Source organism: Falco peregrinus, chromosome 2 (assembly GCF_023634155.1).
Source record: "Falco peregrinus isolate bFalPer1 chromosome 2, bFalPer1.pri, whole genome shotgun sequence".
NCBI classification, from domain to species: Eukaryota; Metazoa; Chordata; class Aves; order Falconiformes; family Falconidae; genus Falco; species Falco peregrinus.
This window is the reverse complement of record NC_073722.1, coordinates 71506840-71528442: the sequence shown is the minus strand read 5'-3', so window position 1 is coordinate 71528442 and position 21603 is coordinate 71506840. Positions and strand designations below refer to the sequence as shown.

The 21603-nt window shown below is 37.1% G+C and overlaps 1 protein-coding gene and 1 long non-coding RNA gene across 2 annotated transcripts in view; one reads left to right on the top strand and one right to left on the bottom strand.

Annotated features, from left to right (window-relative positions):
• LOC114010815 (uncharacterized) overlaps positions 1-14961 on the top strand; it is a 42136-nt gene extending 27175 nt beyond the window's left edge. The window contains exon 3 of the long non-coding RNA XR_003552476.2: positions 14393-14961. This is a non-coding gene — a long non-coding RNA (uncharacterized LOC114010815). The remainder of the gene's footprint in view (positions 1-14392) is intronic.
• Positions 3146-21603, bottom strand: part of EIF4E (eukaryotic translation initiation factor 4E) — a 20329-nt gene continuing 1871 nt past the window's right edge. Inside the window, exons 2-7 of the mRNA XM_005232532.4 lie at positions 14970-15076; positions 12820-12915; positions 10724-10787; positions 8739-8852; positions 6078-6217; positions 3146-4184 (exon numbers count right to left, since the gene is read on the bottom strand). Of these exons, the coding sequence (XP_005232589.1) occupies positions 4070-4184; positions 6078-6217; positions 8739-8852; positions 10724-10787; positions 12820-12915; positions 14970-15076 (636 nt within the window). The 3' untranslated portion in view covers positions 3146-4069. The remainder of the gene's footprint in view (positions 4185-6077; positions 6218-8738; positions 8853-10723; positions 10788-12819; positions 12916-14969; positions 15077-21603) is intronic.

Below are 21603 nucleotides of genomic sequence, written 5' to 3'. Positions count from 1 at the left end.
TTTAAGTGCTTATTAAAGGCTTTGCTGCAGAGGTGGATGCCTGAAAACAAGTTCTGGTGGAATACAAAAATTTAAGAGCTAAAAAGCAGAAAGTCTGTTCAAGCAGCTACAGTGATGTGTGTCCTGCAAAGAGATAAAAATGGAAAGTTTTCAAGATTTAACAACTTCTGGAGCTTTGAAATGGAGAGATCCAGCAGATGCATTCCACAGCTAGGACTAGTTCTACACTGCTTGCTAATATGCTCTGCACTCCTGCTCTCCAAGTTTCATTTGGATAGACAAGCATGAAAGGACTCAAAATGAAATAGGTATAAACTGTTTCATTACTGGTGATATAATTTTCATTTATCTGTTTCTCATCCAATATGAAAAGGCACAAATTCCACATTAAAAAAATTTAAGACCTAACTTAAACCTACTCTCAAAAAAATTTGCAGAAACCATTAAATATTCTTAAGAGGGCAAAGCCATCTAAAAGTGCTAGGCAGTCTGAAAGCTCTGTCGGTTTAACTAATAAGCTCAACTATTTGGTTTAGCACTTCAGTGCAGGATGTTCGTAAAAATCTAGTTTTAAAACCATCAGGCCCCGAGTCACAAGTAAAGCTGATTGCAAACAAGGGAGGTCATATACACCTAAAGGGAACCATGTCACTTTATAAGGCTGAAATGCAGTGTTTTTCTGCTTTTAGTAAGGGTCCTATGGAATCCAGAATATTTTTTTCCAACCATTCCTGTAGGAAAAGATTCCATTAGGTAGGATGGAGCTTTTGAGCTCAGTCCAAGCTTTGCTAAGAGCTACTACTCCAAATTCCCAGGACTGGATAGCATTAAAAAAATAAGTTTCCTGAGCTAGAGACAGCCTGAAACACAAGACAGTGACAGCGCAGCAGGACAAAAAGTGACAATGAAAAGCATTGCACAAGGCCTGACTTACAGTACACCCAAAAACTGCTAATTCACAAATACTCCTCATCTGTTACCCCTTCTTCCTAGGCTGTATTTTGGCACATTCTTACAACTCTTTGAACACTGCAAGTTTCTGCTTTCCTTCCTCTCTCTGCTGGTTTTGTACCATATAAAACTGAATAGATGCTTCAGACGTTTATTCCTTAGTCTTCTCAGGCTTGCTGAAACTACACATTGACCATGGCTACCCATTTAACTGGAATTTTCAAGACACTGAATATTTTGTACCAAAACTAGATACTCAAATTTAAACATTTACTGCTTTTTCCTCTTACGAGCCTGTGGCTGTTTTATTAATATGCAGAATGGAGAGCTCTCTGCTTTCTCCCATAGTACAAGAATACAAACACCACCATTATAATCAGGAGAACATTAGTATGCAGCACAAAGCTATTTGCAAGTAGAAGAAAACTAGGTTCACGGTCACTTGTTTCTTCTAGCAATGAATTAAAGGCATAGGTATATATTTGATAAAGCAAGCATGCGATTTAATTTTTACTCAAGTCTTCTAGAAACATTGCAATTGTTATTTAAAGCAGTGAAGAGCCTCAAGTGAACCTACTTGCAGTTTTCATATTACAGTGCAAGTCAGTTGGCTGCTTAATAGGCTCATGCTCAAATGCTTGAGACCATACCAAAAAGCTATCACTTTCTAGATGAGCAGAACACTACTACCCTGAACCATATTCCAGTCAGTCTTGTAGTGAAATTAAAAACAACACTATGTACTTCTCACAACAGCACTCAAGTTAATCTCAACACTCTGAGCCTTGCCCCAGTGCTCCCAAGTAACATACAGATAGGCAATCTAATCTTACCACTCAGGAAACTGATTCACCTTTACCTTCCCATGCATGCCATCATTACTGGTTTATTCAGAAATATCAAAGCCTTTATAAATACTACTCAGCTTGAGGCTGATGATATGGAACAGAAATAGTTGAGAGAAATTTAGTCCAAAAAGCTTACTTTAATTGCAGAGATGATTAAATAAAGCATTAAGCTGGAAAACACACAAGGCCTGCTATATTTTACTAGGAATGGTCCTATTAAACAAACCTGACTTGCTTTGCATGCCTGCAGAATCAGAGCAGGCAACCAGTTACACCAGAATCCACAGAAACCAGCACACAAACAGCCTAATAGCTCCCTCGACACCCAACATCTATCCTAGTTAATGACCAATACTGAAGGCATCATATAATTAGATATAGATGCCTACTATAAGTGTTTCTATTAAACAGATGTAATAGTGATCCAGAAGTTAATGTAATACCTTTTTGGTATAGTCTGATATGCTATTTACAACACATCTCTGATAAAATGTGCAAGAAATTGTTCCAAGTCTATCTGGGCACAGAGAAACACTTCAGTGCCTTAAGCAGATTTAAAAGCCTGGTTCAACTGAAGCTTCAATACCACACTGACTAAACTTGGTTTAAGGAGTTATCACAAAGATCAAAACCTGAATAAGCATCTGCTTTTAACTGAAGAAAGGCTACACAGCCCCAGTAAGGCCTTAAAATACATCACACTGAAAAAACAAAGGAAATTAGCAATAAAGCATTATTTTTGCTGCATGCTTTTAGAATGAAAACAAAAAGCCTCTCACACTGTGCTCAAAACAAGAGGTTAACTCTATGGCCTTCAAAATTTTTCCTCAGTCCTGCGAGTCAAGCAAACTACAGCTTCCACAGCAACCTTCAAGCAAGTGTAAGTTTCATTTCAATGTAAGACATACGTAATAGCAGACTCTAGATCTCATATACTTTTATTTTGTAGCCATGTCTCTAGTGCACCTTTTCATATAGGGATTATATACTTACAAGTAGAATCACTCACTTCAGCGCTTCTAGTGTAGTTCCTACCTGAAACTAAATGGCTTTCTACATACCCTTCAATTTCTTGGTTACCATAAATGTTAAGTAAAGAGAAACAATGCAAACCATGAACAGTTAGACCAACCACCAAGAAAAAAACCACTAGCCACATAAATATAATTTCACTTTGATTTTGGGTGCTATCTAATAGATTTATTAGAAGTTCCAACAGACTATAACTCCAGACTATCTTTCCTGGAAGACACTACAATAGAAGCCACAGTAGAGACTGCCTTGTCACAAGAGGTACAAATACTTGCTGTATAGATGGAGAAATAAAAGGACAAATCTAGTTGTCTAAAAGACAATTCACTGTACACATTTTATTTACAGTTTTGTACACTGTCTTAATATGAATGGGACCGCTTTTCTACTTGAGCCATTTTAACCAAAGCAAAATAACCTAAGTAATACAAAGTGTTAAAATACAGCGTAAGATACAAAAACAGACATACTATTTCTAGTAAGGAATGTAAATTATGGTGTTACATTAAAAAATCCACAATTATGTTTAGGAAATCACACAGATCACCGATTTGACTGAAATGCATAAATTTGTAGCAAAGTTTTGATGTTACAAAAAACCAAAAATTACCAAAGAATGCACAAAATTAATGTTTATTCCACCTTTGTCATATTCCCATATTCTTCACCAAATGTTACATGAGCAAAAACAACTGAAATCAAAATATCACTAATGTTATCAAATAGGGAAAACAAATAAATTAATCTAGCAGCCACCAGCATAGGTTACAGCAAAGAGGATGCTGTATAAAAAAATTGCTAGAAAACTGTATGCACCATACTCTTTTTCAAACCAGCAAAATGTTACTGCATACAATGCAAATGTAAAACAGAGTAATTTCCTGCAGGTACAGAAATGCAACTTCTTTTCTGAATACTGTGGATAAACAATTTTTTCTTTTGTAATAGTAATGTTTCTACCAAGCTATTACAGAGTGGGCCAGGAAAACATTTATGGATTCGGGGGGTGAAGTGTACTAAAATTCTGATTTGTAATGGTTACTTCAGCCAAATAGAAAAAACTGAACACAGAAGTACAAGACAAAGGCAAATGAGACTTCCCACAAATCTTAGCAACACTTAGATGGAAATCAAATTTAAATGTAGTCCACTCTGCTTTTGAAGAGGCTTTGGTTCAGCTCCCAAATCTCGATTGCTTGACGCAGTCTCCTATGAAAGAATACTCAGAAGGTGTCTTCTTAAACAACAAACCTATTTTTAGTGGTGGAGCCGCTCTTAGTAGCTGTGTCTGCATGGGACTGATAACCAATCACTATCTTTGGAGGAAGTCCTAATCTTTCCTTGTATACTCTCCTGGAGAAAAGAAATAGAACAACAGTTTAAGCAAAGCCCTTAGGAAGGAATTAGGAACAGGACACCTGCTTTTAAGAACTACTGACACCTTCATGAAACAGTTACTTAGAAACAATTTCTCAGGTATGAATAAAGGACTCTAAACAAGATTTTTCTAGCTTATTGCATCTAAAATCAGCTTATAGTTTTGTATGAATAACTTACCATATAAAATAGGACAAGCTCTTGCCAAAAACATAACTAACAGGCCTACATTAATGTAGAACACAGGGATTCTACTATCAGCACCTGATAGCACCTGAACCAAATGAAACAGCAATTGCTTGGAACAGTTATTATCACCACACATCTCAGCTGCACAGACTTGCTCTCTTGTCTTTAACTACTTATAGAAAGCACACCCCCATGGTACTACTGGTGACCATCAGCTACCCAAACAAGAGCTTTAAGAAAAATCAGCTTGGATCTTATGCTTTAAGCAGCAATACCCATGTTACACACACTCTAAGCTGTGGAACGCAGTGTAAGATGTAAGTCACTAATGATACTAGGCTGCAAGCTCTGGCTAAACCACAGAACAAGCCTGTTCAACTGCAGATTGTTAACAAAGACGACATAAATTTGGTTTTTTAACTTACCCTAATCATCATGGAGAGTTCACAGTGCCATAGCTTACCCCAGTTTTAACTGTTATATAAAAGCTGATGTATTGTCTTTGGAGTTATGGCAATGTAACAGCAGGTAGTCAACATAACTTACCTTAAGTCATTGTGTCAGTTTACAAAATCTTACACTTTTTACAGTTCTCTAATGGAGTCACCTTAGGTCCTTAGTTAATGGTTAATACATTCTAAAAAAGGTTCTGATGCCTACTAGGTTTGATAAGGTTATTCTCTACTAGCAGAAGATGTGTACCACAGTTGTTTGCTTAGTGTTACACTCTAAGTCTGAGCATGACTGCATAATTAAATTGTTAGTATAAAGCAGAGCCCACCAGATTCTTAAAGGCCCAAATGAGGAGTGTGTCAAGAGCCACCCAGTAAGTTAAAAACTCAGCAAGCTACTATGCCTGACAGTTTAAGGTCTGGCCTAAGGCATGTTAAAGTGTCCTAAGCTGGGAAGATAAATAACCTATGCAAAACAACAGAATTAAGTGGCCTACAACAACTGAATTTAACAGCAAGTAATTATGAAGTATCAATACTATAGCATCAGGAATTCACTAACTTTAGCAGTACTTGCTAAACAGAGCACAAGCACTTTCCGTAGTACAGATTCATCATAATCAGAGATGACTACTGTTGTAGTCTTCATTCCAGTAAGCAACATGCTATTACACATGTCAAGTAATCCATGAAACTCAGCTTTATTGTTTGATGTGTACTTGAAAAGAGAAGAGGAGGAGGAAATATATCTGCAGAGTTTCACAGCATGTCACTGTCCAGACTTTTTCAAATATAAGGACATCCTTGTGACCTCAAGATTTACGCTTCCTTCCTATTACTTGTAAGCATCTCTTTCCTGAGAAAAATCTTACCAATGCTCTACTGTTACGGCCTACCCATCTTTACAAACTGGCATACTGCAACAGAATCTACATTATCTACAGGTGTTAATTACAATGCGTCATTGTGAAGTGTAAAAATTCTGCCAAGATTTGCGTTCAAATCCTCATTATTTCTAAACTATAGCAAAGTTAGTAACTTCTTTGTACTGCTGCACTAACTAAGCCCTTACAAAAAACTATACTATAACACAAAATTTGGTACTGAATTACTTAATTTGGCATACAGCTCTGCACAGGCTACATCTGCCTGAAGTGCATTCTCTATCAAGTTAGCTGGCTTTAAGTGCCTTGTTACACTTCACATTCAAGACAATCACATTACTTACCCTATATGTGTAACAGCATCCCTGTTTTCACATTCAGTTGTCCATATTGCTATTTTATCACCCTTAGTTCTAACATTAACAACAGCACCACATACATCATCACTGTAGTCATCAAACGACTCCCCAATAAGGCACAGCAGCTACAAAACAAAGATTAACCATTAAAAGTGGCAGTTCAAAGTCAGAATCTTGCTCCACAGGCAAACACAAAAGTATACACAAAGGACTGAGGAATACATACTACATTTTACTGCTTATAGTTTGACATAGAACAATCACTTTGTTTACTGCAGTATCTTCTTGAAGTTCCAAACGTTACAAGTGAATGTAAACTCAGCTGTAGTAGGGTGTCTTCCTCTTATTTCAAGTTCCCCATCTCTCCTCCTGTCCCAGCAGCTGCAAGTTGATAGTTTTGATAGTGTTGCCTCCCACTCCATCCTCCCAATCCAAAATTATATAAGGATTAAAGGAATTTATTCTTTTTTCTGAAGTACATTTAACACAGGTAAACAAATCTGAAATTTTAAGTGTTTGCATTTACTATCTAGGAACAACCCATGAAGTACTATTTGGGCAGTGTGTCAGCCACGTAAGGTCCAACTTCAGTTCTGAAGAATATCAAATTCAGAGGCAAATCAGACTGCAACTCGGATTAGAACTGCCATCTAATGAAGTACTGCATCCTATCAACATGCACGGGAAGCTTCAGAGCTCCCACAGACTCTGAAGTGGGAATCAGTCATCCTGAACAGTGTGTATGCAACTGCAACAATACAAGCATATGAGTAACACAAGATTCTTCCCCCACAGATTTCTAGTGGTCAAGCTTGGAATTGGCAGAGGTGGTATACTTCAGGAACACCACAGTGAATTAGGTCACATCGTTGTGTAACATGCCAGCCGTGAAAGCAGTATTTGAAAATCTTCAACTTGCAACTTGTTTCACCAGATTTTCAGATATTCAAAACAGAGTTTGTAGTTAAGATGGATTCATCTAGTCCATGCTGAATTAAAAATCCTTCTGCACACTGAAGTCTCCAAATGTATGCCTGTTTGACTTTTACAGTACATTAAACACTGCCACTATATTAATTTTCCAGAATCTCTTGTAACATTTGGAAATTCAACACACTCACAACTTTTTGAACAAAGCAGATCTTTTAGTACCCATGAGAGCTGCAAGGGCTGACTTCATCAAGGAAATACAAAGATGACAGTGTGCTACTGAATAAATCAGGTATAACTACACACACTTAAAATGTTATGCCCAGCTGCAGGCTGCACACGAGTAATGAAAGCTGTAAATTTTTAAAGTTTAAACCACACACAAACATTCGAAATACTGATCAGCAGCCTTAGGATATATACAAGCCAGTATGGCTACCATGGTCAATAAACACTAGTCAAATACATTTTGTCTTCTGAAATTAAGTTTACTTTACACCTAAGAACATTAAAGATCATTAGATTAAAATGAAATTTTGTTCCAAAGAGGAGTAATAAACAGGCTTTAATTTTTATTGGAGAAAGTTGGCTACTGAAATTAGAAGTCACAGGGTTGTTTCAGAGCACATATCCCAGTCACCTGGGTATTTGGGCTCTGTGCCATTGCTTGCTGCTAAACAAAAGCCAGAACTCTCTAGCTTTAAGTCTAAATACATATGGATTGGAAACACATATATAGTCTAATGGTTACTAAGAATCTGAAGGACTCATATAGGCATTTAATTGGAGAGACCAAATGCACACAGCAAGACATTTATTTACTCATGTGCAGTCATATTGGCTAGTAGCGTAATGCTTGCAATCCTTTCTTCAAATCACTACTACAGTGAACTGGAAAGATCATAATAGCGCTGGTACTTGGGATATCTCTGCTTTGATCCAGAAGGCAATTTCTCCCTTTCAAAGGGGTGCAATACTTAATGCCTCTCACAGAAGGGAAACACAGATCAGAGATTTGATAAAAATTGGTTTGCATTGTACCATCTGCAATCCATTCCCGTAAACTCCAGATGACAGTGGAGTGTTTTAGCCTATTCCGAGTTAGTTCCTAGACAGCACAGTTGTACCCTTTTCTACAACACATTTACTGCAACCCACAAAACCACTGGAAGTTTATTCACCATTCAAAAAATCTATTCCAAAGAGGTAAGAGCAATGGAAAGAAGTTTTTTTATAGTGTACTTACAGGAAGATTGTACTATTACTTGCCTATCCTAGTGTTAGGCTAAGCACAGGAGGAATATAAATAACCTGAAAATCCCTGGTTTCAGCAAGGCCAAAACATCAAAACTACTCATTTGTAACAGTATTTGTAAAACAAATTCTTACATTTAAGCAGTTAAATTACATTCAAGAGACGTTATTTTCCCAGTAGCTTGACAGCTATTCTGTACATTCCACAGGAAAAGGTTAATATGTCCTGCAGAATTATCTCTATTACTGCCCACTGTAAGAAAGTATTCAACAGAATACAACTACATTAATCATCATTATTGAAAAATGTTTCAAATACAGACTGTCAATAAAAACTTACAGGACTCTGTGCTGCCAGGAAGTTAAGACATCTAGTGTGGCACACAAAGAACAAACAAGTTAAAATATGAAATACAAATGCAAGATTCTTCACTTGCAACTTTGTAAGGCCATAGTGCTTACTGTCTCTAGCCAGAAGCGATCAAGGTCACTTCGTCTCTGCTGTTTGTTTAGTGTAATTAGCCATCGCCCTCCTCGCTTGTTTTTTTCATCTTCCCACATTGGTTCAATACCATCCTGCAAAGAAAAGCCAGAAGTTAAATTAGACCTGAACTATATTTTTCCTAAAGAATAACCACAAGGCCAGTGATAACTGAAATAGCAACTTAAGTGGTACAGTTTAAGATACACACCTGTCCAGAAAGACTGTGTCATACCAATAACAAAATTTCAAAACAGCTTAACAAGTACACTGTCTCTAATGAGTTTTTATTTCTACAGAAGAATCACAGCCCAAGCAAGTCTTGGCTACACCACTTACATAAAATCCCCTATGGGAACAGGCAAAGTCAACCATCCACTTTAGCCCGTAAGAAACCAGATAAAATTAGCAGCTACATTCTGAAGTCCTTATTTTAAGTCTTGGACTCAGTGCAACATTGGCCAAGTGCTTCGTTTATGCACAAAGATTACTTAACTGAAACAGACACCCTTGACAGTTTATCTCAGTAACTTCCTGAACACAAGTTGAGAATAAGATTATTTCAATCGTCAGGGCCACAAAAATCAACTCACCATTTAGAAGCAAGTTGCATTCCAATTCATGCTTTACCAATGGCCCTGCACTGAATTAAGTGACTCTGGATGCACCACTGCAGAAAAGCAGCCAGCTGCCACTCCCAAATTACCAGCTATGCTGCACTTCAGAAAAGTCAGTCATTAAAAAAAATCAGGTAATTGTCTAGACAGAGAAACTCTGTTAAGAACTGTCTTAATAGACAGTTGCGCTACAAAACTTTGGCTGAAAAGGATGGAGTGGTGTCAGCTCAGTTTAAATTTAACACCCTCACTGGCAGCTGCAGAGCTCACACTTCACCTTTAAGAGGCACTCCTACCAGGTCAGAATTGAAGGACTACAGCTAGAGATTGCTCAGAAGCCTGCAACAGTTACCAATTCTGTACCTGTTTCATGCATTTAATTAAATTATTGCTGAAGCAAACACAGGATACGAAAAATTAAAATTCATGCAAAAAAATACAAGCATGATCCATAGATACCCTTACCTCTGAAGGGCCTACAGCTTCTAAAAATTTTACTAGTAAGTTTTCTCAGTCACCTAAGATAGTTACCTTCCCAAACCAAAGTATTGCCATCTCTTTAGTACCCAAAGCTGCTGGGGTTTACAAACTATGTAAAGTTTACCGAGAACTCCCAGCCAGCAGCTCTGTTTTGTAAGCAGAGGAAGAACCAGGCACCAGCACTCAGGGGATTATTTAGATATCTGAATCCAGAAAGGAAGCTGTATGTTATAAGCACTTTGGAAAGGCTACGATTTAATTTAGAGCTCTGGTTCAGATCTCCACTCCAGCTGAGGCAGGATTTCACGTACACTTTCTCATTGGCATTTCTTATTTGCTAGTCTGAACACTTCCTCAGCATGCTTTAAGTGTCAGTGTTATGTATGAAACAGAAGATTGCACCCAAGTAATACAGCATTTAACTGGTGGTGTAAAAATTAATTATAAGAGCTGCTGCATCTGGCTAGCAGTGTTCAAAGAATACTGGCAAACATTGCAGTCTCCCACAGAACTTGGACATTTTCTCATTTCACATGACACCAAATGACACAGCTGGAAAATCTCTCATTATAAACATTATTAACAGTTAATTATTAGCACAAACATCTCGAACAGAATGAAGACAAACAGTAACAGATGAAAACATACTGTCTGTGAAGTGTGTAAAGCAAGGACTTGCATTTTCAGAACTAGTGACAGCCTGATTTTTAGAAGGCATGTGTTTGGGACTTTCTAAAATATTAACATCTTTAAGATATTCCCAACCATATTACTAAACATCCAAAGTGAAATTTTTGGACTGTGTCTTGCTTAGTCAGGAAACCATCCATCAACATTCACAACTGAAGAAAAAAGGTTAGCAAGCATACCTTAAAGAGCGAGTAGTCACAACCAGGCATTAAATTACTAGAGAGCTGGATATGGTTGTATAAACTATTGAAGGGAAAAAAGCAGGATTAAAAACTAAGCATTATTTTAAGGCACACAATTCTTAAAGAATTTAAGATGTATGACCGAACAGAATACAAAAATTTTTTTCAAAAACTAACATTACTTTAGAAGCAACCCTATTTCTTACCTTTTTTTCAGCAGTATAAAAGCATTAGCTTTAAGATATTTGGGGCTTAAAGAAATAGAATGGAAACTGGTTTATGAACGCTTGCTGGGTTCCTATACCAGTGCTGCTTTTAAACGTAGTTCTAAAAGTTATTAGAAATGTAACTCACTTCAACTTTCATGTGTGTTCATGTTGCGTGCATGTGTATTCTGTACATATACATGGAATATGGTTAATTGTTTATATTTTTAAGGCTACTCTCTCTGCAGAGAGAGGTTTTAGGAGGAATACTTGACTTTGCTATTTAACACAATATTCTAGGGACTAAGACTGTAGGCCTGGTAATTGAAATGAACTCAAAAGGCAAGAACAAACAACTTAAAGTACAAAATACATGCTCTGAATTAAATCCACAACTACGCAGTTTAGAGAAAAAAACCCAAACAACTAAAGGAGTCTCCTTCTCTAGCAAGAGGACAGATTTCCTCCCCACCCTGCATTGTGAAGGTCAGACTTCAGAAAAAGGCCTGCACACACCACAGTAACCTGCCGGCCAAGACCAACCAACATTCAGGCATGGTCCACCACCAAAAAGGAAATGAATTACTGCAGCGTTCTAACAATTACAAGTCAGGCATAGGAATTTACAAAGCCAGTTACAGATTTACCAGTTTCCCTCCTTTTGAGTTTACCTTAAAATTTTCTCCCCAGAACACCACACCTGCTTCCCACTCCAACCACAATGGAGGCTTAACTTCTCAATTGCTTGATTTTACCTTCACTGCAGACATCTAGATTAAGTGCTTCTTTTAATTACCCAGACTATCTTGGTTATAGGAGCTCAAAAAACTTACCCTTAATGAAGTTCAGCAGTGAGCATCAAACAATTTAGCTGCCCATCGCATACTCCAAGACTGCAAACTACTGCTCACTCAACCGTCACCCCCATAGTAGAATGGGAAAGCTGGTTACAAGCACAGAATCCTATTCCCCTCTCTCTGATGACTGCACTGATAAATTACTTGTTCAACATTTTCAGCACCTTTATTTCTTCTCTGTTGCTAGTGGGTCACTGATGGGTCTCATTATTCTGCTAAGACACCATCTCTCCCTTACCGATCACATCCAGAAGAAGGTATGCAACAAAAACCTTAAGAACGCTACCACTCAATGTAGCATGAAATACTAAGATGAAATATATAATGCATTTTTTTCACCCTCAATTTCAGGCCACTTTCATTTTCTCCATGTTCCATCATTATGGCAGGCAAAAAAAAAAAATCTTTCAAGTAAGCCACTTGCATTTGACTGAATCAAGTGTTTGGGAAGCGCAGGCCTACCTTCAAATGCTTTGTTATTGCTCTTTGAGCCTAGCTGCTTTTGGATACCTTCAATTTAGAATGAAGTTAGTTCTTATGTAACCTCTAATGAACTTCTTTCAAGAATGTCATTAATCTGCATCAATCTCCCAAGTACTATGCTCCAAATTCAGGCATTCTTGAACATCTGAAGTAAGCCAGCTGTCTGAGAATTTAGTCAACCAGCAAAATTTGGGACTGAGGAATGACAATTAGTTGGCTACAAGAATTTACAAATTTGCATTACCAAGAGATAGCTACTGCACAAATAGTTTTCTACATGTATGTCATGTACATATAACTATAAGCAGCATTGGAGTGTTAACGGCAAGACAGTGTGCATTTAAAGTGTGAAGAGCTCCTCCAATCACCTTTTCTTCAAAGGTTACATTCTACCACATTCTGAAGAATGGGGTAGACATCACCTTCAATTTTGCAAACATTTCATACTATACCCAAAAAGTTACAGTTAATGGAGTATGTTTACTTTGGCATAAGCTTTGCCAACATATGCCAGGATTATTACCCAGATTGAAAAACCTTTACTTACGCCCAAAAATCTTCAACAGTATCAAACTTCGAGATAAGACGAAGATTTGCTTGCCAAGTTTTGCTCTTGTCATTTTTAAAAAACCACAGTGCCCATCTAAAAAGGAAAACAAAATTGAGTAATAGCATCTAGAAATTAAACTTATATTAAAAATGTAATACATTATTTATATTGTTATATCTAAACTAATTTTAAACCTTAATAATGTAGCATGGAAGTCAATTTTCATCAATAAGCTACAAGAAAAACTCAGTTCTCAAACTCTCTGCAGATGAACAATATTTGTGTTTCCATTAAAGGAATCGTGGCAGATTTGATCAACCCATTTAAGTAAATATTTTAAATAGCTTTGGAACATTTCTAAGACTCTAAACCTCTAAGCCTCAATGTTCCTTCCTGCTGCCACTGCTGAACTGCCATCTCCTACCTCAAATAACTGATTATAGTCTAAAACAACATCAACTATTCAAACTAGGAGCACAGCTCTCTTTCCAGTAATTTCCTTATGAAGATTACAAAAGCTAATTACAATAAGCTATGTATGACATGAAAGTCTCCCAAGCACTCACTAGGACGGCATAAATTTTAAAAAGGAAACTTTTAAATTAAGCTTATTAATGGCAACGATCTTAAATACCACCAACTTTAACTATTTGAAGTTTTTAGACCTGCATGTATAGAGAGACAAGACTAACTGAAAAATGTCCTATCCAATTTTCTTCATCATCTCTGCTGAGTCCAAATCTCAAGACATATAAACTGAACTTTTCCACACAAAGATGCTCTTTCTGGATCTAAAAATCATCGTTTAAAATGCTGGAACAGGATACCTGATGATGCATTTAACCAAAAAGGCTTATTTTTCATTTGATAGTTTCAGTAGTGTTGAACTCACTAGGTTAGCACTAGGGTAGATTTATCTTCTCGCAGTAGAGTACCTTAAGTCACCAGGTGTCAATCTGTTGTTCTGAGACCTTTCCTGACATTTCAAACCTTGTTTTGAAAGTTTACGATTTTCCAGAAATAGTCCCACTACCACTTGTAAAAGAGTGTTAGCATCCATTTAATCAAACTGATTACATGAAAAAGAGGAAGGAAGTTGAAAGACAACAAAAGGTTCACTTTAAGGCAGCACCTACTTAGCAACATTAAGTATGGAGCACTCCACCTCAGCTGAAGAAAATTACTTCCTAGCAGCTCTTTTCAAAGTATATGTATGCTGCTGGGGTAACTTTTGTGCACATTTAAAGGAATTCAGCTGTAAGCTTATAATATCTTTAGTGCGGGAAAGTACTTCAAGTTCAGGTTTTCAAGCACGAAGCTTCTTGTTAAGTACCCATTATCTCCACAGCTCAGTAAAAAGCTTTTAAGACATACTTGTTTTCACACACCGAACAGTTAAAAGGGCTTTGATTTTTCGATAACTTGACTTAACTATACTTTTGACTACTGCTCCATGTTTTTCTTGTTAAACAAGAAAATGCCAGTGTCCTACAAGTCTTCCTTAGTGACACACTGGTACAAATGTGTGCATGTGCACTTTACAGCATTTCTTCTGCTGTGCTTCCTACAGATAATGAAAACAGTATTACCCGAGACACCAGCCACTCACATGATCAAGTCTAATGAGCTCTTTGGCTGATGAACACAGCTTCTACTACTTTCAGTTCCAAATAGGAGAGGAAAAAAAACAAAGGTAAGATATGAAGGAGTAAGACTGTGGTAAGAAATAAGAATAAGAAGTTTTTACCACTGGCACTCAATTGCCCAAAGGACAAGGCAGAGTTCCAGTTCTGCTTGGCAGCAACATCTCACATCAGTCTCTTAAAACACACCAGACAAAAGCAGTAAAAGCTCTGCTTGCCTCCAATCAAACGCAAAGCCATGCTCTTTCCAATTACCTGGCTGCATTATGAAAATTTGCGCAAATATTTTCATCTTTTATAACACCACTCAACACTCCATAAAAAAAGCCTCTAAATTAGAACAGGATCAGATTCTACTTCCTCTGCAACCTCACTGCAAAAATCTTCAAAACATCTGAGAACTCTCAAAATGCTGCTAGAAAACTTAAGGTAAACAAGAGCTTTTGTAAAGCCACAGGCATTTTTATCTTTGCAAAATTATAATCTTGCTTCAGTACTATTTACCTGTTTTGTAGTGGATGCTTAATATACTGTTCAGGGCTGGCAACCTCCTGACTAGGTGCTGGCTCAGTTTTCTCCTCTTCTGAAGGCTGAGGGTTGGGAGTGGTTTCCTGTTTGAAGAAAGGAGTTATTAATACATTCCTTTTCCATTTTTATTGAAGTGATTTAGCTCTCTGAAGTAACTTAAAGACTGAAGCTAAGAGTTCCTCTAATTCATCCTGGATTAGGGGCCCAATGACATTACAGAGGCACAAACTGCATCCCTTTATTCTTCAACATCTGAACAGGTCCTACAATAAATAGTAACTGCAGGAACTCGTATTCTGCTCTTCAGTGATTTGCTTCCTGTGTCGTATTTCCAGAATGGTTTACTTAACATACTTGTCTTACTCCGAAACAGTTCTGAGTTATTTCAGAAATACACAATATGCTATGTTATCCAGAATATGCACATCTACAAATTAGTTTCCAAAATCAGTTAGAAAAGTGAAATTATTTTTTAACATTTTCTAACAAAGCATGATTGGAAACAGATGTACAGGCCCTGGGTTTTTTTTGTTTGTGTTGGGTTTTTTTAATCTGTTATTACAAGTAGAAGACATGCCTACAGCTCTCAGGTCTGAAATCAGCTGTCACAAGCAGCTAGAAACTAAAGCAGTAACTAGTATCTTTGCATCCGCAACATGACTACTACCAAAGCTTTAGGCATCAAACAGCAGAATTTTAACACATATCAGTTCTCAAATTTCAAACTGCAATAAACGTAGTTACACATTTACCACAGATTAGAGATTTGAAAAAATACTTGGAATCGGTCTGGAGACAGTGCTAGAGATGTCAAATATACTTAAACACAATGAAGTGGCATAATATATTCCCTTTGCATACAAACCCCCTTGGTCTTGTCATTCAGTTCAAAATGACCCTGTGTCAGGTTTGAAATCCTAATGCCATTCCTTCAAACCAGGGAGCACAAAGCTCGATTGTGAGGCCAAGTGTCCCCACCAGTTACCACCACCACTCTCTAATCTGCAATCCATGCTAGAATATTAGAGACAGGGAACGAGGACTTTAGCTTATTCCCTACAACCAACACAAAAAACGCCTGTACAGCTGACCCAGTGAAAGAAAAAGTACTATAGTGATATAAACAAATACTAACTACAGCAGACCCAAAGACTCTATAGGCATTCCTAAATGGGGCAATACAGAACTAGTACTTAAAAACTAAATTTTGTTGTCTGAAGAGAACAAAGCAGTGTTAAGGGTGGATTAAGTAATGGTAAGTCAGCTAATTAATGGAACAGTTGACTCCAGACTTCCATGTTGCTCAGTTTATCCTCACCAAAGCTGCTACCACTTCAAATCCATTCCACTTTATAACATAAACACTGTTTAACCTTCACAGTCCCAGCTGTCAAACTCCTGATAACACCTACAGATCTGTCTTAATAGGGATTTTAATTTTCATTATCAATACATTTAGCATTATTAAGCACATTATGTTTTACTTCAAAGAAGCTACACCTTTATGCTTCAAAATAATTAAGTATGCCTTAATTTAACAACTCACCTAGATAAAATCTCCATTCAAAAGCTCATTTACATCACATTCAAGGAATGCTTTCATACATTCCCAGGTTCACAGTTAAAAAGACTGAAATGTGAAGGCCTAATGGCCAGCAACAACTAGGCTAGTACTTTGATTTATACAGTACAGGGGGCAGGTAGCACAATTTCCTGCCTCTTAATAAAACTAAATGGTTTCTGAAGATTTCTTAATGGGGAACAACACTGACAAAACCACAGAAGCACAGGTGAACAATCTGATGCATCTCCTTCAGTGAAACACTAAAAAGCTAAACAGATACTCAGTGCTTCAGAAGTGCTTCAAATTCTATCTAGACTAAAATTTCTAGTGTTAGCCCTGGGGTTTTTTTTGACAGTATCAAATATACATCTTCCCCTTTAATCACATACAAGAACTCCAGAGAACAAATTAAAAGGGTCAATGCACAAAGGGCTCAAGAAGCATTTCAGTACTACTTCCCAGTTATCATTTGTATTATACTACAGAAAGCCAAGTACAGACAACTACAGTTTAAGCATTTCCCCCTCAGGGGTTTCTAACTAGAAGAGTTAGAAATATTACATATGCAAATACAACAAGCATACAAGAAAAGCCTTCATATTTTGGAAATAAATTAAGTGCTAGGTTTTGTGATAAAGTTTGCTTTCATTCACAATACTCCACAGTTGTGACACCTAGTATTTACAATGATGTACAAATACTATTACCCTAAAGATTTTTACATCAAAGACTCACTCTTAATGAATGCAGAGTATCTTCCAAAAATAATTTCAGTTGAGAATCTCATTCATGTTTGCTCAGCAAATAATTTTTAATATATAAAGAGGTCTCCCTGGTCAGTCTTCCAGAAGTATCACAACTATATAAACTGGAAGAATCAATACAAAACTATTCAGCACATGCAGGACAATGCCATTTCATAACTTCTAATACAAGACAACATCAGAAAGGATTAAGGTAGCACCTTCAGATAACTGAAAGAAAAAACACAGTGAGCCTCAACACCTGCCCAGTAAACCAACAGTCACCCTTCACACAACTACATGAAAGCCGGTATCTGGACAAATGGGAGACAACTGACTCGGCACAAACATTTTAGTTAAGTCACCACAACAACAAAGCCCTTAAGATATTTTGGAAGCTACCTAGCATTAATGAAACTCAGACTAACTATTATTTCAAGCTCCTGTCCAAAACAGGACATGACAACTCACCTCCAAGGCCCAGCTAATGATGATCTTGACCCAGGATTACGCCACTGCCCTCAAAAACTAACCCAGCCAGAAGAGTTTTTTTTCAGCACAAGGCTGCCCATCAAGGACAGGTACAGCTGTACACACCAGAACAAATCTGGAAAAAGCTGTTAAGTTGGAAGAACAGTTTTCTGGCTGGTCTCAGACAGAAGCCTAAAGCAGCTTGTTTTCACCACCTTTTATTTCCCACTGCTGTCAAGGAAAACAGAAAAAGGACAGTTTTCATTTTTGGCTGGTTAATCATATCAGCTCCCATTTCCTTCCACATTATCCCACTAGTCTGACCACTAACCTAAAGTATCTGTATACCAAAGCACTCTTCATTATTAGTCAAATGCAAAGTATGTAAGTTCACTAATTGGTATTCAAACTCCATTTCTCATATCCAACCTCTTCGCAGTTACTCAAATCCTACCCCAAACACAAGCACGCAGGTTTTAAGATTCTATAAATGCAACATGAATTAAAGTTTATTGTCCATATTTTACCAATTCATACCTTGAAACCTTGCAATTTCAACACTATTACTTGCTAAAGTCAGACTGTCTCCACCAACAGTTTCTAGACTACTAAATTTAAAATCCTTCATAATACTTTACTATTGCTCGTAACTAATGCATTCTTAAACCTAAAATTGACTTTGCATCTACTATTAAACTAAGTCACTGCTGGGCTTGTTGCTTTTAAAATGGATGTAATAAAATAGAGTAGTATTACCAGATAAACTGGAACGCTTCGTATGACCAATCCTACTCCTCATACACAAAGACAGCACATAATTAAAGTGACATTTATTCACTACCCACATGGTTTTTGATGTAGGAATCAGCTTGCTGAAGTCCATGAAACATTTGCCTACTCAGCACTTAATGACTGTGCATATCTGCACGTTACTTGGATTCTGACACTTGCAGATTTAATTGGTGTTATTTATTCTTTCTCCACAGCACATAACAACCAACATATCAAAGGAAGGTGTGTGAGTGTATCACCAGGACAGGAAACAAATAGCACTTAGAGTAAAAACTGCTTAATCTGGTTTGTCTATTGAAGAGAACAACTAGCTTGACCAGGTTTCTCTGAGTGTTTTCAGGTGCTGCCCAGACCACATTGCCTACTGAAGTTGTTTAGGAAGTCCAGTCCACAGCACACAACATTTATGTCCCAAAAGGACGCAACTTAACACCATTATGCATTCTTGGTGAAAGTTAATAGGATTAATTAGTGGAAGAGGCTTCCAAAGTTTTCTTGTGTTAAACCAAAGTAAGCTACATTTGAGAGTGTCCACCTTCTTGTTTGGTGTTTCCAAAAGAATGAGAAAACTGCATATCCCAGTAATCAGACGTCTAGGGAAAAAGCATGCCAACTATCTGCTGATCCTTATGCTTCTTGCAGGTAGTTGCTGCTACACTACAGTTAGGGTAACAGTTCACAAGGCACAAAATCAAGAGCTATGTGCTGGACAATAAAAATAAGGACTTAAGCCCACCCAATGAGCTAACATTGTGCACTGTAAGAAAACCAAGTGATGATCTGATATGCAGCTCTGAGGTGTTAGGACTAAGAAATGAGTGACTGCTTTAAGTCTCTACGTTAAAAATAGTCTTGAAACTTATGTGTAACCTTGACTGTAGAATATTTCAAAAGCAAAAAATAAATTTGTATTTATTTTGTATTTTATTTATTTGTATTACGATGAAGAGTCACATTAATTCACTTTAGAAAAGTATCTGTATTTCTTTCACAATGCAGGCTCTCTACCAACATCCCTCATTTGATTTCTCCCCTCTATCCCCTCAAAATTCATGCTTATCTTTACCAAGCTGCCAAAAGGGTTACATTTTCTCATCAAAATTTCCCATGCAGCTCCACACCTGCAGGCAGTATCAGTAAATGAAACAATTCAGTCTCATATGCTATTTTTATGCATTACCTTGGGAGAAGCTTGAAATTTTATATGCTATGTGAAATGTAAACTTTGAGGAAAACATTTTTCTGAAAGCAATGTTAAAAATTACGCGTTGTCCAACATCTTCCTCTTCTTAGAGAAAACTTTGTATTCAGTCAGAAACTTAATTTACAATTTGCAAGTTTATGACAGACATTCTCAATTATCAAACAGCATGCATGATACATTTATCCTGTATCATTTCAGAAATATGCAATGAGCAAGCAACTGTGTTCACAATACTACAGCTTAATACTATACCGATTTCAACCATAGCAGGTCACTTATTACCACAGAAACACCTAGCAGTAAGAGTAAGTCTAAAGTTGTACAGGGCCTGTGCTTAATATACATGCTGTCTGTAAATAATACAAAAGAAATACCTTTCCAGAGGCATTTTTAACTTTCCAGAATTTCACTACAGTTGTAACCCCTTGAGATAACACCACTGTTTCATTTAAAGTTTTGAGTTCTACCTACTGATGATTAGATGTTTAAACAAGCATTTTTCAAGCCATACGTAACTGAAGTTTCACCCATGCATCTTAAAATGGAGTTAATTTCACAAAAATTGCATTTGCTCAAGTGTAACAACTTTCATGAAGCAACCCCCCCCGCCCCCCCCCCAAAAAACCCCCAAACTATGATGCCTATTTCCAATTTGAATGATGGAGGGATCAGATGCTCACATATAAAGTTACTTCCACATGATTAACAGGCACCTAGGAGTTACAGACTTTGTGTAGCCACATTTTAAAGTCATCTTTGGTAAACTAATGTTTACTAAAGCATTACTGTTGGTTTTGTTGTTGACTTTGGGGATTTTTGCATAGTGTTATCTGACCACATTTAACCCTCATAGGGTGTAATATGAGCATACTAACAGGTCACACTTCTGTATACTCAACAAATTAATCTAGAATAGTCTTAACACAATCTGGGTAGCACAAGAAAAACTGAGAACAACAAATTAATCTAGAATAGTCTTAACACAATCTGGGTAGCACAAGAAAAACTGAGAATTTTAACCTGTCAGTATTGCAGACTAAGTTTTCCCTGCAGTGGGGAAGTAAACCACTGTACAACAGGTCTGTATTTACTTAGAATAGTCTTGCTTTTCTCAGCAACTTCCATGGGACTCTTCACAGTACTCTAAACTCAAGTTTCAAAATTCTTGAAGAGTTTCAAAAGTGATTTTTTCACCCTCTTAACAAGACTTAAAATGCACATTATGTTTGAGAGCATGGAAGTACTCTGATTTCAGTATGAGCCCACATTTGAAAAAAACCAAAAAAACCCAAACAAAACATATTCAGTCACATTTTGCATTTCCTGACACACATTTTCACACTTGGGAAGCATCACAGATCACAACCTAGATACAGATTTTGAAGGTCAGCAACAGAAAGACTTCTCTAAGATCAAGAGGTACTCCAATCCCTAACCACACATACAATTTAATTGTTCCGTTGAAAATCATGTAGTATTTCTGCAACATTAAATGTCTATGCCTTTAGTCACTACACAAGTGTAACTAAGCTTAGGTAGGAGAAGTGCGAGTCACCTAATAAAATTTTTGTTTATTGTCCTTTTATGTAATTAAATCTGAAAATAAGCAAGCATAGCTGACACTTGTTTCCTGAAGTCAAACATACTTCATCTATGGTAGAACATTCAACAGCATTACTTAAAACTGTTGTGAGTGTTGCCCTATCACCACGTTTACTGGCTCAGCACAACTGTTTGTCACTGCATGGGTGAACTGAATGTGCAAAACCAATATCGCTGGGAAACAGCATGGCAAAATCAATTATTTATTTTTGGCTAAACTAGGCCCACAGCTAG